At 48.9% G+C, this 12353-nt stretch overlaps 1 protein-coding gene across 8 annotated transcripts in view; it reads left to right on the top strand.

Moving 5' to 3' along the window:
• Window positions 1-12353, top strand: part of PHF20 (PHD finger protein 20) — a 69400-nt gene that overhangs the window by 18632 nt on the left and 38415 nt on the right. For all 8 annotated transcript variants that reach the window (XM_064167374.1, XM_064167377.1, XM_064167376.1 and 5 more), the window contains 5 exons: window positions 298-377; window positions 6879-7263; window positions 7617-7724; window positions 8588-8764; window positions 9471-9644. In XM_064167374.1, coding sequence (XP_064023444.1) covers window positions 298-377; window positions 6879-7263; window positions 7617-7724; window positions 8588-8764; window positions 9471-9644 — 924 coding nt within the window. The remainder of the gene's footprint in view (window positions 1-297; window positions 378-6878; window positions 7264-7616; window positions 7725-8587; window positions 8765-9470; window positions 9645-12353) is intronic.

Genomic DNA, 12353 nt, shown 5'->3' on the forward strand with positions numbered 1-12353 from the left:
TGAGGTCGAGGGCAAAAATTCTGTGTAATTATCTAGTGGAGTATTCTACCACAAGTGTGGTGGGGTTTTGTGAAGAGAGCAACTCTAAGCTTCCACATGCACCTTTATGCTTACCGTGGCTATTTCTGGTAACTTGCCTTTCTCCCTTACCTGGCCTGTGGTAAGATCTCTGCTGTTGAAGTTTCTAATGCAGACAAGGCAGCCTTTACCCAGAGCTAGAGTACTGGAGCTGTTAGCAAAAGCTCTGCTAGGTAACTTCCGATCTTTAAACTCTTCTGCTTTATTTCCAAATTTTAGGTACATACACTGTGAAATTTTATGATGGTGTAGTTCAGACCGTCAAAAACATTCATGTCAAAGCTTTTTCCAAAGATCAGGTGAGTATTGTGTTTCTGCTACTAGTGTCATCTAAAATGGACAGTTCAAATGGCTAGGTGTGGTGAATTAAAATGTGAGGTGAATAAAAGCTCTCTATTGCTAACATGCATCTGGAATCAAAGCTGTGCAAAGAAGGCTGTGCCAGTCTTCACAGTGTAACTTGCAGAGTTCTTGGGTCTCTGAGCCCCTCAATTCAAGAGAGATGTTGAGGTGCTGGAACGTGTCCAGAGAACGGCAACGAAGCTGGTGAGGGGCCTGGAACACAAACCCTATGAGGAGAGATTGAGGGAGCTGGGGTTGTTTAGCCTGGAGAAGAGGAGGCTCAAAGGTGACCTCGTTGCTGTCTACAGCTACCTGAAGGGAGGCTGTAGCCAGGTGGGGGTTGGTCTCTTCTACCAGGCAACCAGCAACAGAACAAGGGGACACAGCCTCAAGCTGTGCCAGGGCAGGTCCAGGCTGGATGTTAGGAGGAAGTTGTTGTCAGAGAGAGTGATTGGCATTGGAATGGGCTGCCCAGGGAGGTGGTGGATTCACCATCCCTAGAGGTGGTGAAGAAAAGCCTGGGTGAGGCACTTAGTGCCATGATCTGGTTGACTGAATAGGGCTGGGTGCTAGATTGGGCTGGATGATCTTGGAAGTCTCTTCTAACCTGGTAGATTCTATGTTGTGATGAGTGCAGCTCTGGAACTAAAGAAGTTCTAGGCCTGCAAATAGAACATTTTTTGAGAAGTCTCCTAAACTGCAGATTTTGCAGAGTAAAGCTGGTGGTAGGGGATGGAAACATGTTTGGGTTTCACCTGTTAGGGATTAGTTTAAGTACAAGTCTTGAAAATTAGAACTATGGAGAGGACAGAAACTTGTCTCCTGAAGTAACTGCTGGATTATCTTCAAGCTTTCAAGGAAGCTGTCTAGCAATACTTCTATGCAAAACATTGGGAGGATGATCTTTTTTACTAATCCACATTCTGCTTCTGTGGTTTGGCTGTTCTTCAGGCCCTTTGTCTGCTCAGTGCTGTGGGTTCAGTCTGCAGCTCTTGCTGGAAGGCAGTAGTGAGCCACTGTAAAATAACAAAGCCACCTTTAAGAAGTTCCTGCTTGTGGTGAGATGGACACTGTACTGCATTATACTTCAGTTTTCCTGTGCAAGCACTTTGCAGGGCAGGTTGACAAATTCCAGGTCTGTGTAACTTGTTTAAAACTTAGGAAATACCTGCTGCAGAATAATTTTAATTCCAGGAGTAATTTTATGTTTGAGATCTGGCCACGTGTTTGTATGGTGACTGTAGCCTGTGTTTTTATTCATAGATTTACAAAATGGTTTGGGTTGGAAGGGGCCTTAGAGATAATCTATTTCCAGTCTTCCTATCATGGGCAGGGACACCTTCCACTAGACCAGGTTGCTCAAGGCCTTGTCCAGCCTCAAGGAGTGGGGCATCCACAGCCTACCTGCACAACCTTCTGCTTTTAGTTTTTCTGAAACTTTACGTTTGAGCAAGGAAATGAAATCCATCTCCCCAGCACAGGCATTAAATTCAGATTACAACAGTTACCATTGCTGGTACCATTTGAAGCTGCAGCTGCTGGGAAGAGGCACGGCATTCCTCAGAGCTGTCCTGGTTTAGGCATCTCCCTGTCTGGGAGAGACACTCAGATTTGCCAGAAAGTACTTGCAACAGCTTTCAGGTGGCAGTGGCTGTGCCTGGCTGAGGGATACTCATAAAGGAGCTTTCTGAAAAAGTTCTTTATCACCATGAGGAAGAACTTTACCAGATTTAACTTTAAATACATGAAGTTGAATGATGTTAAGGACTGTGACCCTCCAGAGGAGGCCACCAAGATGCTCAAAGGACTGGAGAACCTCCCCTATGGGGACAGGCTGGGAAAGTTGGGGCTGTTGAGCCTGGAAAAGAAAAGGCTGCAGGGAGACCTTAGAGCAGCCTTCCAGTACTTGAAGGGGATCCAGAAGAGCTGGGGAGGGACTTCTGACGAGGACTGGAAATACCGGGATGAGGGGAATGGCTTTGAGCTGGGAGAGGGGAGAGTGGGAGTGGAGATGAGGAAGAAATTGTTCAGAGTGAGACTGATGAGAGACTGGCACAGGTTGCCCAGAAAGATTATGCATGTCCCCTGCATGGAGGTGTTGAAGGCCAGGCTGGATGAGGCCTTGAGCAAGCTGTGCTGGTGGGAGGTGTCCCTGCCCATGGCAAGGGGTTAGAACTGGATGGTCCCTTCCAATTCAAAGCATTCTGTGATTCCATGAAGCCATCTCCTTACATCCTCCTCTGTAATCTCCTTCTCCATCCTACTCCATGTGAATTGTTTTAATTAATTTTCAAGGCCAATCACAGCCCACCCCCAACCCACCACCTCTTGTACATAACCAAGACACTAAGTCTCAGCTTTCCCCATCAATGCAGTGAGGTGTAACACCTCCTGAAGAGCAGGCAGCAGTCTTCCAACAAGTCTAGAGAGGCTCTGAAATGAAACTGCTGAACTACTAACACACGAGTCATGTAAACTCAAACTGGCCCTGTGCCTGAAAAGTGGAAAACACAGGAGTATGGGAGCAGATTCAAAAAGGGCTTGAGGTGAAAGCAAGGCACAAGTGATCAGAAATTCCAGCAAAGAGGACTCTCACGCAGACATCAGATACAGCAGGGAGGTGTCAAGTCTGGTTCGTGATGGAAAGTCACCACCTCCCTAGGCTGCTGGAGCAGGCAAAATATTTTGTCTCTCCTTTAGGCAGTTCCATGTTTCAGTGTAGCTTTGGGTGGGTTTTGAGTAAGTTCTCTTCTCCATTCAGCCACTGGGTGGGAAGATTTCTCGTAACCCCAGAGAAGTTCTGCTAGGACAGTTTATTCTGCCTTAAAAATTAAACAAACAAGAAGCACCGAAGCATGGAGAGGGGCTTTGCTGGTGAGCTCAGTGAACTCCAGCAGAAGGGAATTAAAAAAAACCAACAACAAAGCAAGCCCAAAGATGAAGCCACTGAAGAGCTCAAGATCCAGTTGTGAGTTGCGGTTCTCGCGGTGTGGATTCAGGTACAACACATGGTGGCACTGGAGGGCAGTCCTGCTCCTGTCTCAGCAGGGGAGACTAGCCATGGGGATGCGTGGGGATGGTGTCCTAGCTGGCCTGCAGAGCAACTGCTGTCCGAAGGGAGCAGTGCGAGCTGGGTGTGTGTTCCCGAGTGCTCTGCCTTGTGGGGAGTTGGGGTGGTGAGGAGCTGACTGGGCAGGGCCAGCAGTGTGCACAGTCCTGTGCAAGGGCATACTGCTGTGCAGAGCTGGCTAACATTCAGAGGGAGTTCAGGCACACTGGCTTTCTGGTTCAGCTGCTCAACAACACATCGTCAAGGTGTTTCCTCCGTGTTCCAGTACCACATGCCTCATTCAAATGGAATGGCTCTGTGACCAGCACAATGTCTGAGGTTTCTTAAGGTTTTCTTTTTGACTCATGTTTGCGTTTTCACTGAATCTCCTCCCATAGCTGTGGCATTTAATGAATCTACAGAAGACAGATTTATGCCTGTCAGAAGTGCTGCTCAGACACCTCAGAAAGGGAAATATTTTCTTCCCCTTTGGCCAGCTATTTTCATGAGAATCTGCAGCAGTGTGAGAGTCACAGAGTGGTTTGGGCTGGAAGCAACCTTAAAGATCAACTCCTTCCCACTTCCCCTACTGTGAGCAAGGACACCTCCCACTGGACTAGGTTGCTTAAGGCCTCATCCAGCCTGGCTTTCCAGGGATGAGATGTTCACAACTTGTTTGGGCATCCCATTCCAGTGTCTCCCCATTGTCACAGTGAAGAGCTTTTTGCTTGCTTCTAATCTAAATCTCCCCTCTCTCCATTTAAAGCTGTTAGACCTCATCCTGTGACTGCACTCCCTTACCAAAAGGCTCTCCACAGCTTTCCTGTAGGCGCCCTTGAAGTACTGAAAGGTCACAGTGAGGTCTTCCTGGAGCCTTCTGGTCTCCAGGCTGAGCAGCCCCAGCTCCCTCAGCCTGTTCTTAAAAGAGAAGTTCTCCAGCACTCTGATCATCTTCATGGCAGCGTTGCAGGCTTTGCCCAGATCCAGACGGATGTCATCAGTTGCTGTTCCTTATCCACCAATGCTGTAACCCTGTCAGGGAAGGCCATCCAATAGAACAGGCAGGATTTGCTCTTAGTGAAGCTGTGTTGGCTGTCATTAGCCTCTTCCTTCTGTGTGTCCTAGTGCAGTTTCCAGCAGGATAGGCTCCCTGATCTTGCTGGGCACAGAGGCGGAGCTGAGTGGTCTGTAATTTCCTCCCAGAGAGGGATAATGTTTCCCCTTTCACAGTCCCTGGGACCTTCACCATGACTTCTCAGATTTGATGCCACTTTATCTGCCACTTCCCTCAGGAACTGTGGACACATCTCATCATGACCCATGAACTTATGCACCTTCAGGTTCTATAGATGGTCTTGAACCTGATCTTTTCTTATGGTGCATGGTTCTTCACTGTCCCAGTCCCTACCTTTGCCTTCTGTGACATGAGTGGTGTGGCTGGAGCAGTTGCTGGTGAGGACTGAGGCAAAAAACTCATTGAGCACCTTGGCCTTCTCCAGGTCGCTTCATCTGTCTGCTTTAAGAAATGCTTTTATAATGTTTGGGGGTTTTTTACTCGCTCTGTGCTAAGAATGGTTCAAGGTGAGGCAGACTGCACCTCCACCATGTGTCTGCATCTAGAGTACGTCTGTCTGCAAAGTGGTAGTGGTTGAAATTTCAGTTGATGTGAGCCATCTGTCAGGACAGGACAGTTGGAGTGGGAAAAGGCAAGCTTAGGACAAGGAGAGCCATCTGTCAGGACAGGACAGTTGGAGTGGGAAAAGGCAAGCTTAGGACAAGGAGAGCCTTGACTTCAACTTCAGGAGTTCTGTGTAACTGAAATCCACTTCACTTTTTTTATCCAAAGAAGCACCAGGGGGCATTTGGCCTTTTTTGTCCTCTGGTCCTTGCTCAAACTTTCAACTTGTTGTGCTTTGCAGAACTGAGACTGCAAAGGAGCAGGCCTGAACATGAGCCAGCAGTGTGCCCACGTGGGCTGCAAAGCCAATGGCATCCTGGGCTGGCTCAGGAGCAGTGTGGCCAGCAGGACAAGGGAGGTTCTTCTGCCCTTGTACTCAGCACTGCTCAGGCCACACCGTGAGTGCTGTGTCCAGCTCTGGGCTCCTGAATTCAAGAGAGATGCTGAGGTGCTGGAGCATGTCCAGAGAAGGGCAGCAAGGCTGGTGAGGGGCCTGAAGCACAGCCCTGTGAGGAGAGGCTGAGGGAACTGGGGGGGTGCAGCCTGCAGCAGAGGAGGCTCAGGGGTGATCTCATTGCTGTCCACAGCTCCCTGAAGGGAGGCTGTAGCCGGGTGGGGTTGGGCTCTGCTGCCAGGCAGCCAGCACCAGAACAAGGGGACACAGTCTCAAGCTGTGCTACGGCAGGTTCAGGCTGGATGTTTAGGAGGAAGTTGTTGTCAGAGAGAGTGATTGGCATTGGAATGGGCTGCCCAGGGAGGTGGTGGCGTCGGTGTCCCTGGAGGTGTTGCAGCCAAGCCTGGCTGGGGCACTTCGTGCCATGGTCTGGTTGATTGGGTAGGGCTAGGGGATAGGTTGGGCTGGATGAGCTTGGAGCTCTCTTCCAACCTCGTTGATTCTGTGATCTTTAACGATTCAAATGATGAGGCAACAGGAAGAAGGAAGTTTGTTCAACTAAAGACAGTGGTGCCACATAACTGAATGCAAACTACTGATCCAGGCACAAAGAAGGTTTCTGTTCACCAATGCAGAGAAGTTTGGTGCAGCCTGCAGCCAGGATCACTGAAAAGGGAAATGTCCAAACTCAACATCTGCCCCTGATGGTGCTGATGTGGATCTTGATCCCAAAATGCACAGGACCTCATTGTAGAAGGGCGTCTCTCCTAGTTTGGTGTTGGCAGAACTATGGGGACATGAGATCACAACTGAATGGTCAGCAGCAGCCTGCTAGCCAAGAGCTGTTAAGGATTTTCATGTTCTCTGATGCTGAGCACAAAGTGCAGAAGAGCAGAGTTCATGGAATTTTGCTTTCAGACTGCAATGTGTGTGGTGACCATCCCAGGGTTCCTGTGGAGGATGTTACTGAGCACTTTTCAGTAGCAGTGGGAATGACAAACTCTGTGCTGGCCTGTCTGGAGTGAGATGCTTTTGTGAAAGGAGAATAGTTTTTATGTCCAGATGATCTGAATGTTTTTCCCTGTTCTGTGCTCCTCACTCCTGCTCTTTCCTCTGTGTCCTATGCGGGCTATTAGAGACCTAACCTGCATGTGAGAGTGAAGGAACAGCAAACACCCACTGTGAAGGAGTGGGTCTGGTGCACTGTCCTGTTGAGGCTGCACGGGTCCTTGACCAGTTCAGGTGCCTCCGAGTTTTAGTGTGTGTTGCAATAGGATGGGACAGAGATGCAGGGCTGCTGTGTGCACAGTTTTCATCTGCCCTTCTCTTCATTCTAGAACGGCGTGGGGAATGCGAGGCCGAAGGAGAGAGGTAATGAAATTCCATCATCTCCTGAAAAGCAGGAGAGATTTAAAGAGCAGAGGAAGACAGGTAATGCAAAGAAAGACAAGGATGAAAAGACATTAAAGACCGAGAGAAGAGTCAAGCAGCCTGATAAAGAAGGCAGGTTGATAGTCATCTCGGAAAAGGGCAAGGTCTGTGAGAAGAGTCTGTCCAAGAATGGAAAAGAAGATAAGGAGAATATATCAGAGAATGATATGGAATATTCAGTAGATACAGAAATTGAGGAGAAGCCTGAAAATGACAATGTGAAGAGTCCACAGGAAAACACAAAAGAAACTAAACGGAAGCGTGGGAGACCGCCGATAACACCGCCAAGCGGTACGGGGCTAAGCCATCTCTAACCCTGGAGCAGTGAAAGTCTCTTGCTGTCTCGCAGCCCAAGGGTTTAGAAACTTGTACTTCTGTAACTCAGCTCTGCTCAGGCTTGGTCAGGATAGCTGAGAGCATACTGGTGAGGTGGGTTTGGAGCCTCAGTGATTTGACTAGTACTCTTCATACGCCATCAGGCAGGTCTGTAGGGGGGCTGCAGGGGAATGCATAGACTTGGGCAAGCCAGGTGAAACTGTTTTTGCAAGTTCAGTGTTTAACCTTGCAAGGCTTGGGAATCTGTGTATGAAAGAGTTTTCCAGCTTCATATCGAGTCTGTTTTTGTTCTCCATTTAAATGTGCAGAGCCAAGCTCTCAGACTCTGCAGCCCATAACTTTGGAGTTAAGATGGCGAAAAATCCCCAAAGGAGGCGAAGTCCCAGCCAAGCGTGCCAGGATTGAGAAACACCTGTGTAAGTATTTGACACACAACTGGCACAGCCTTGATACATGGAAGTTAGTGGAGCTTAATGGGGGGAGTGTCTGATGTTGACCTTGAGCTGTGAAGATGAAACAGCTGACATGCAGCACTCCTTTCCTTAAAACTGGCCATTCACCTGTAGAGCATCGTGCAGGAATCCCCTCCTAAAGCCTGGAAGCTGGATTTGGGTAAAGGAGCCATGAGTCCTGTTCACAGCTGTAGGGGAGGCACTGATTATATTGCTTCCAATGTGTAGAAGGCTTATAAAAGCCTTTTTCTAGTTGTAGAAACTTTAGTTAGTAGATGAAGGATCTACCACATTCCTTGGGAAAGAAACTTGAATACGTGGCACTGGCACTGCAATCTCATAACTTCTGCTTGGTATGTTGTGTAGTGATGCTGAAGAACTTGAGTGTGTTGAGGGGAGAAGATTCCCTTCTCTCCAGCGGTACAATGAGCAAGGAAGTGAAGACGCTTTGCTTTCCTTGGGACTGTGCTGTGCATCCATCATCCAGCTTAGGGGCAAAGTTGATGTGTCTGAGTTGCCCCCTGACTTCTGGTTTTACTCATGGCTATGGGGTGGTTGCCGTTCAAAGCAACGGTTTACCAGCAAGGTGCTGCTCTATGTTACTGCTTTATAGAAAGCTCAGAGAGCGCTGACACAAGCCTTGTTTATAACTTGCTGGAGCAGGAGTTCTTACAGGCAAATCTGACCACCAAGGCTGTTGCTATTAACCTCAGCCCTTAAAAAAACAGGCTTCCAAACTGGTACTGGAGGGAAGAGCTTTAGAGCTGGCTTGTGAGTTGTTCAGAAGTCTTGCAACTGCACAATGCCATTGCATCTGTCTGTCCCAGCTCAGGAAAAATTGAAGAATTCTCCAGATAACCCTGAAAGAGACCAGATCAGAAGACGATCTTCAAGACTCTCATCTAGTATTGGCCATGAGATTTTAAATACAGATCACATCACAGCTTCAACAGCAATTCAGCCTTTGAAAGATGCAGGGTGTAACCAAAAGGAATCTGAGAAGGGTAAGCAGCTTCTGCTCTGCTCTGGGTTTGTGGTGCTGTGGCAGTCATCTGACTGTTGCAAGCTCTTTGTTTTCATTTGGGTAACCTGCAGGCTGTGTGTCTGCAATGAGAACTAGTTCTGCAGCAGGACACTGAAAACTTTCTGCTGCCCTAATTGCCCTTTGTTTTGGATTCCATCTCCGGAGCATCAAGTAACCCTGGCCTTTCCTTTGTGTGCTCGGGGCTTTTCCAGTGGAGGGATAACTGGCCTTGCAGAAGCTTAAAGGAAATGTGGTGGTGGTTCTTGCTTTCTTTTTTTTTAAGGCATGCAGGTTATACTTATGAAGGTGAGGTAGCTGTAACACTTGTAGATTGAAGAAATAACTCAAATGCTAAACTTAGTTTAATCCTCTCATTGAACACTATAAACTTATTAGGTTGGACTGAAGACAGTGCTCCCATTTCCTGCCCTGTGCTGCACTGCCTTTCCTATTTGGGGAGAGCTGTCCTGGTTTAAGCTATAAAGAGTCACCTGCCTGTGTGTTTCTAAGCAGTTTTAAATTTAAAGGGTTGCTACAAGTAGCTGTGTTGTATTAACACGAAAGGAAGTGTTTACAACAGCAGCCAGCGTGTGTGTGTGGATGGATATTGGGATGAGTACACGTAGAGCGGTGGTCTGGAATTGCTTTCCTGTCTTACTCAGTGAAAATATTTTCCTCCTTTCTAGTCCAGTTCGAGATTCCTGTTGCATCTGACCGCAGTTGCAGTGAACAGGGCTCTCCGGAGAGCACGCCACACAGCACAGCACTCGGCACCGATGCCACTTTGCAGGAAGGAAAAGCAGAGGATGCTGAATCTGCCTTGGGTTCTGCCAGAGCTCCAGAGCCTTCTCCTTCTGCAGGTTCACATTTTGATTTCATATTTAATATCAGTGCATTTCTTAAGGCAGCTGATGAGTTTTGTTCCTGTATGAGCATCACTAACAAGAAACCTTCATTGTTGCAAAGTAACCATGGGGAGAAATGCGTATTTCTGTTGCCAGTGGGCTCAGATTTGATTTCATGCTTTGGAGACAGGCAGCGATCTTGAGAAGTGGAAATCTGATTTTTAAATGACTACGAATGGTGATGCTAACAAATGCTCATTTTCAGGTTATCATTTAATGTTTGTAATTCTGGGTGGAGTTGGACTAACACCTTACAAGATGATGCTCTTTTGTCACTGCTCTGCTGCAGGTCTGTGGTAGCACTGATATTTGGGAATCCGGGGTGCATTTCTTGCATTTCTATATCCCTAGGGTTTGGCTTCTGTTATCCTCCATCCTGGCACTCCTTTGAGGCTTTGGAGCACAGTGATGAACCAGTTCAAATACCTCAAGTGTGTGTGTCAGTAGCATTCGTATTCTACTCCCCAATGCCTGGGAACTTCAGTTCCTGGTGTTTTCCAATGCTGATTTCCTAGTAGCAGTGTCAAAGCAATTCTGTCCAGTGAATAGGCCTTGTAAGTTTAATATGCATGTCTGCGCCTATCAGGAAACCCTCAGCTGCAGTTCCCTAGTTTATGCTTTGCTGAAGTTGAATTTTAAATGGAACAGAGCACTTGGAGGGACTTAGAGTTGCTCAGCATTGCTAGAGGAATCTGTATCTGCCAGCTTTTATCCTGCTTGGATATCCCAGATTTACCCTCCTGCTTGTATGTGTCCTCTTTCACCCATTCTTGTGTACCTGGACAAATGAGATGTCCTTTCCCGTTGCTACTGGCGAGCTTATCTCAGACCTGATGTGTAAATGGTCCTTCATGGTGTAAAAATGTGAGCTCTTTTGATCTTGCTCTCCTTCCTAACTCAGTGATAGATGTACCTGTATTCTGACTCTGGTATGTCCAGGAGGAGTGGTGGCTGTTGTGACTTCAGTCGTAGGTGTGAAGGTGTGCAGGCACAGGCAGCAGGAGGTTATGAAAGTCAGCTCCTGCCTGACTGGCTTGAGCTCCTTCTACAGCAAGGTGACTGCTTAGGGGAAGGGCCTGGACATTTTCAGCCTGGATCTTAGCAATGCTTTGGCACTGTCTGCCCCAGCATTCTCCTGCAGAGACTCCTGGCACAAGGCTTGCCTCCGTGCCCTCTGCCCTGGATCAAAACCTGGCTGCTGGCTGCGCCCAGAGAGTGGTGGGAGTGGAGTTGAACCTGACTGGGGCCCAGGCATCAGTGATGTCCCTAGGGCTCAGTGCTGGGCCTGTCCTCTTTGATGTCTTTAGCAGTGCTCTGGGGGAGGGCACTGAGACTCCCTCAGTAAGTCTGCAGATGGCACCAAGCTGGGTGGCTGTGTGCAGCTGCTAAAGGGTAGGGAAGCTTTGCAGCAGGTGAGAGCCAGGGGCCAAGGCTCATCATGTGAAATTCAGCAAGGCCAAGGGCCAGGTCCTGCCCCTGGGTCACAACAACCCCATGGGGAGCTCCAGACCTGGGTGTGTGTGGTTGGAAAGCTGCAGCTGGGAGAGGGACCTGAGGATGTTGTTTGACAGTCACTGAACATGAGCCAGCAGTGCCCAGGTGGGCAAGAAGGCCAGTGGCATCCTGGCTGGTGTTAGAAGCAGTGTGGGCAGTGATGCCAGTGGCATCCTGGCTGGTGTTAGAAGCAGCGTGGGCAGTGATGCCAGTGGCATCCTGGCTGGTGTTAGAAGCAGGGTGGGTAGCAAAGACAGGAGGGGATCTTCGTTCTGTGCAATGCTGAGGCCACCGCTTGAGTGCTATGCTCAGGTTTGGGCCCCTCACTGCAGGAAAGATGTTGAGGAGTTGGAACCTGTCCAGAGCAGGGCAGTGAGGCTGGAGAAGGGCCTGGAGCAGCTGGAGGTGAGGAGGGGCTGAGGGAGATGGGGGTGTGCAGAGGAGCCTGAGGGCAGAGCTCATTGCTCTCTGCAACTGCCTGCAGGGAGGGGGCAGCGAGGAGGGAGCAGCCTCTGCTTCTTGGTGCCAAGGGACAGGAGCAGAGGGAATGGTTCCTGGCTGCCCCAAGGGAGGCTCAGGAACTATTTCTCCCCTGGAAGGGTTCTCAAAGCTTGGAGTGGTCTGCTCAGGGGCAGTGCTGCAGTGCCCATCCCTGGGGGTGTTCCATCAGCTGTGGACCTGGCGTTTAGGGACGTGGTTTAGTGCTGACCCTTCAATGCTGGATCAAGGGTTGGACTGGATGAGTTTGGAGGGCTCTGCCAACACAGATACATTCCGTAGTTCTGTTCCCTTCTGGAAGGGCAAGGCAGCATTGCTTGTCAAAGCTTAACTTCCTTTTTCACCCTTGTGGGAAACAGTCCTGGTTAATGACATGCCCTAGAGGAAACAGATCCTGTTCTGCTGGGGTGACCTCCTCTACTCTTCAGCGACTGGAAGTGGTGATGAGGCTTTGGCTATCTCAAGTTGTGTTTCCAAAAAGCAGGTGGCAGTCTGTTGGCCAAGTTTTGCAGGCAATTAAGCTCTGTTTTGTGCAGCTGAGAAGAGGCTTAGGAGCACTCTGCGGCTGTTGGTGTGGATTTACTCTCACAGACTGACCTGGCTTTAGATGTGAGCTCCCTTTGCATGGATAGGCTGCTGTGCTTGTCCCGATGTCTGCCTGTGTCAGAGTCC

Source organism: Pogoniulus pusillus, chromosome 29, assembly GCF_015220805.1.
Source record: "Pogoniulus pusillus isolate bPogPus1 chromosome 29, bPogPus1.pri, whole genome shotgun sequence".
Taxonomy (NCBI): domain Eukaryota; kingdom Metazoa; phylum Chordata; class Aves; order Piciformes; family Lybiidae; genus Pogoniulus; species Pogoniulus pusillus.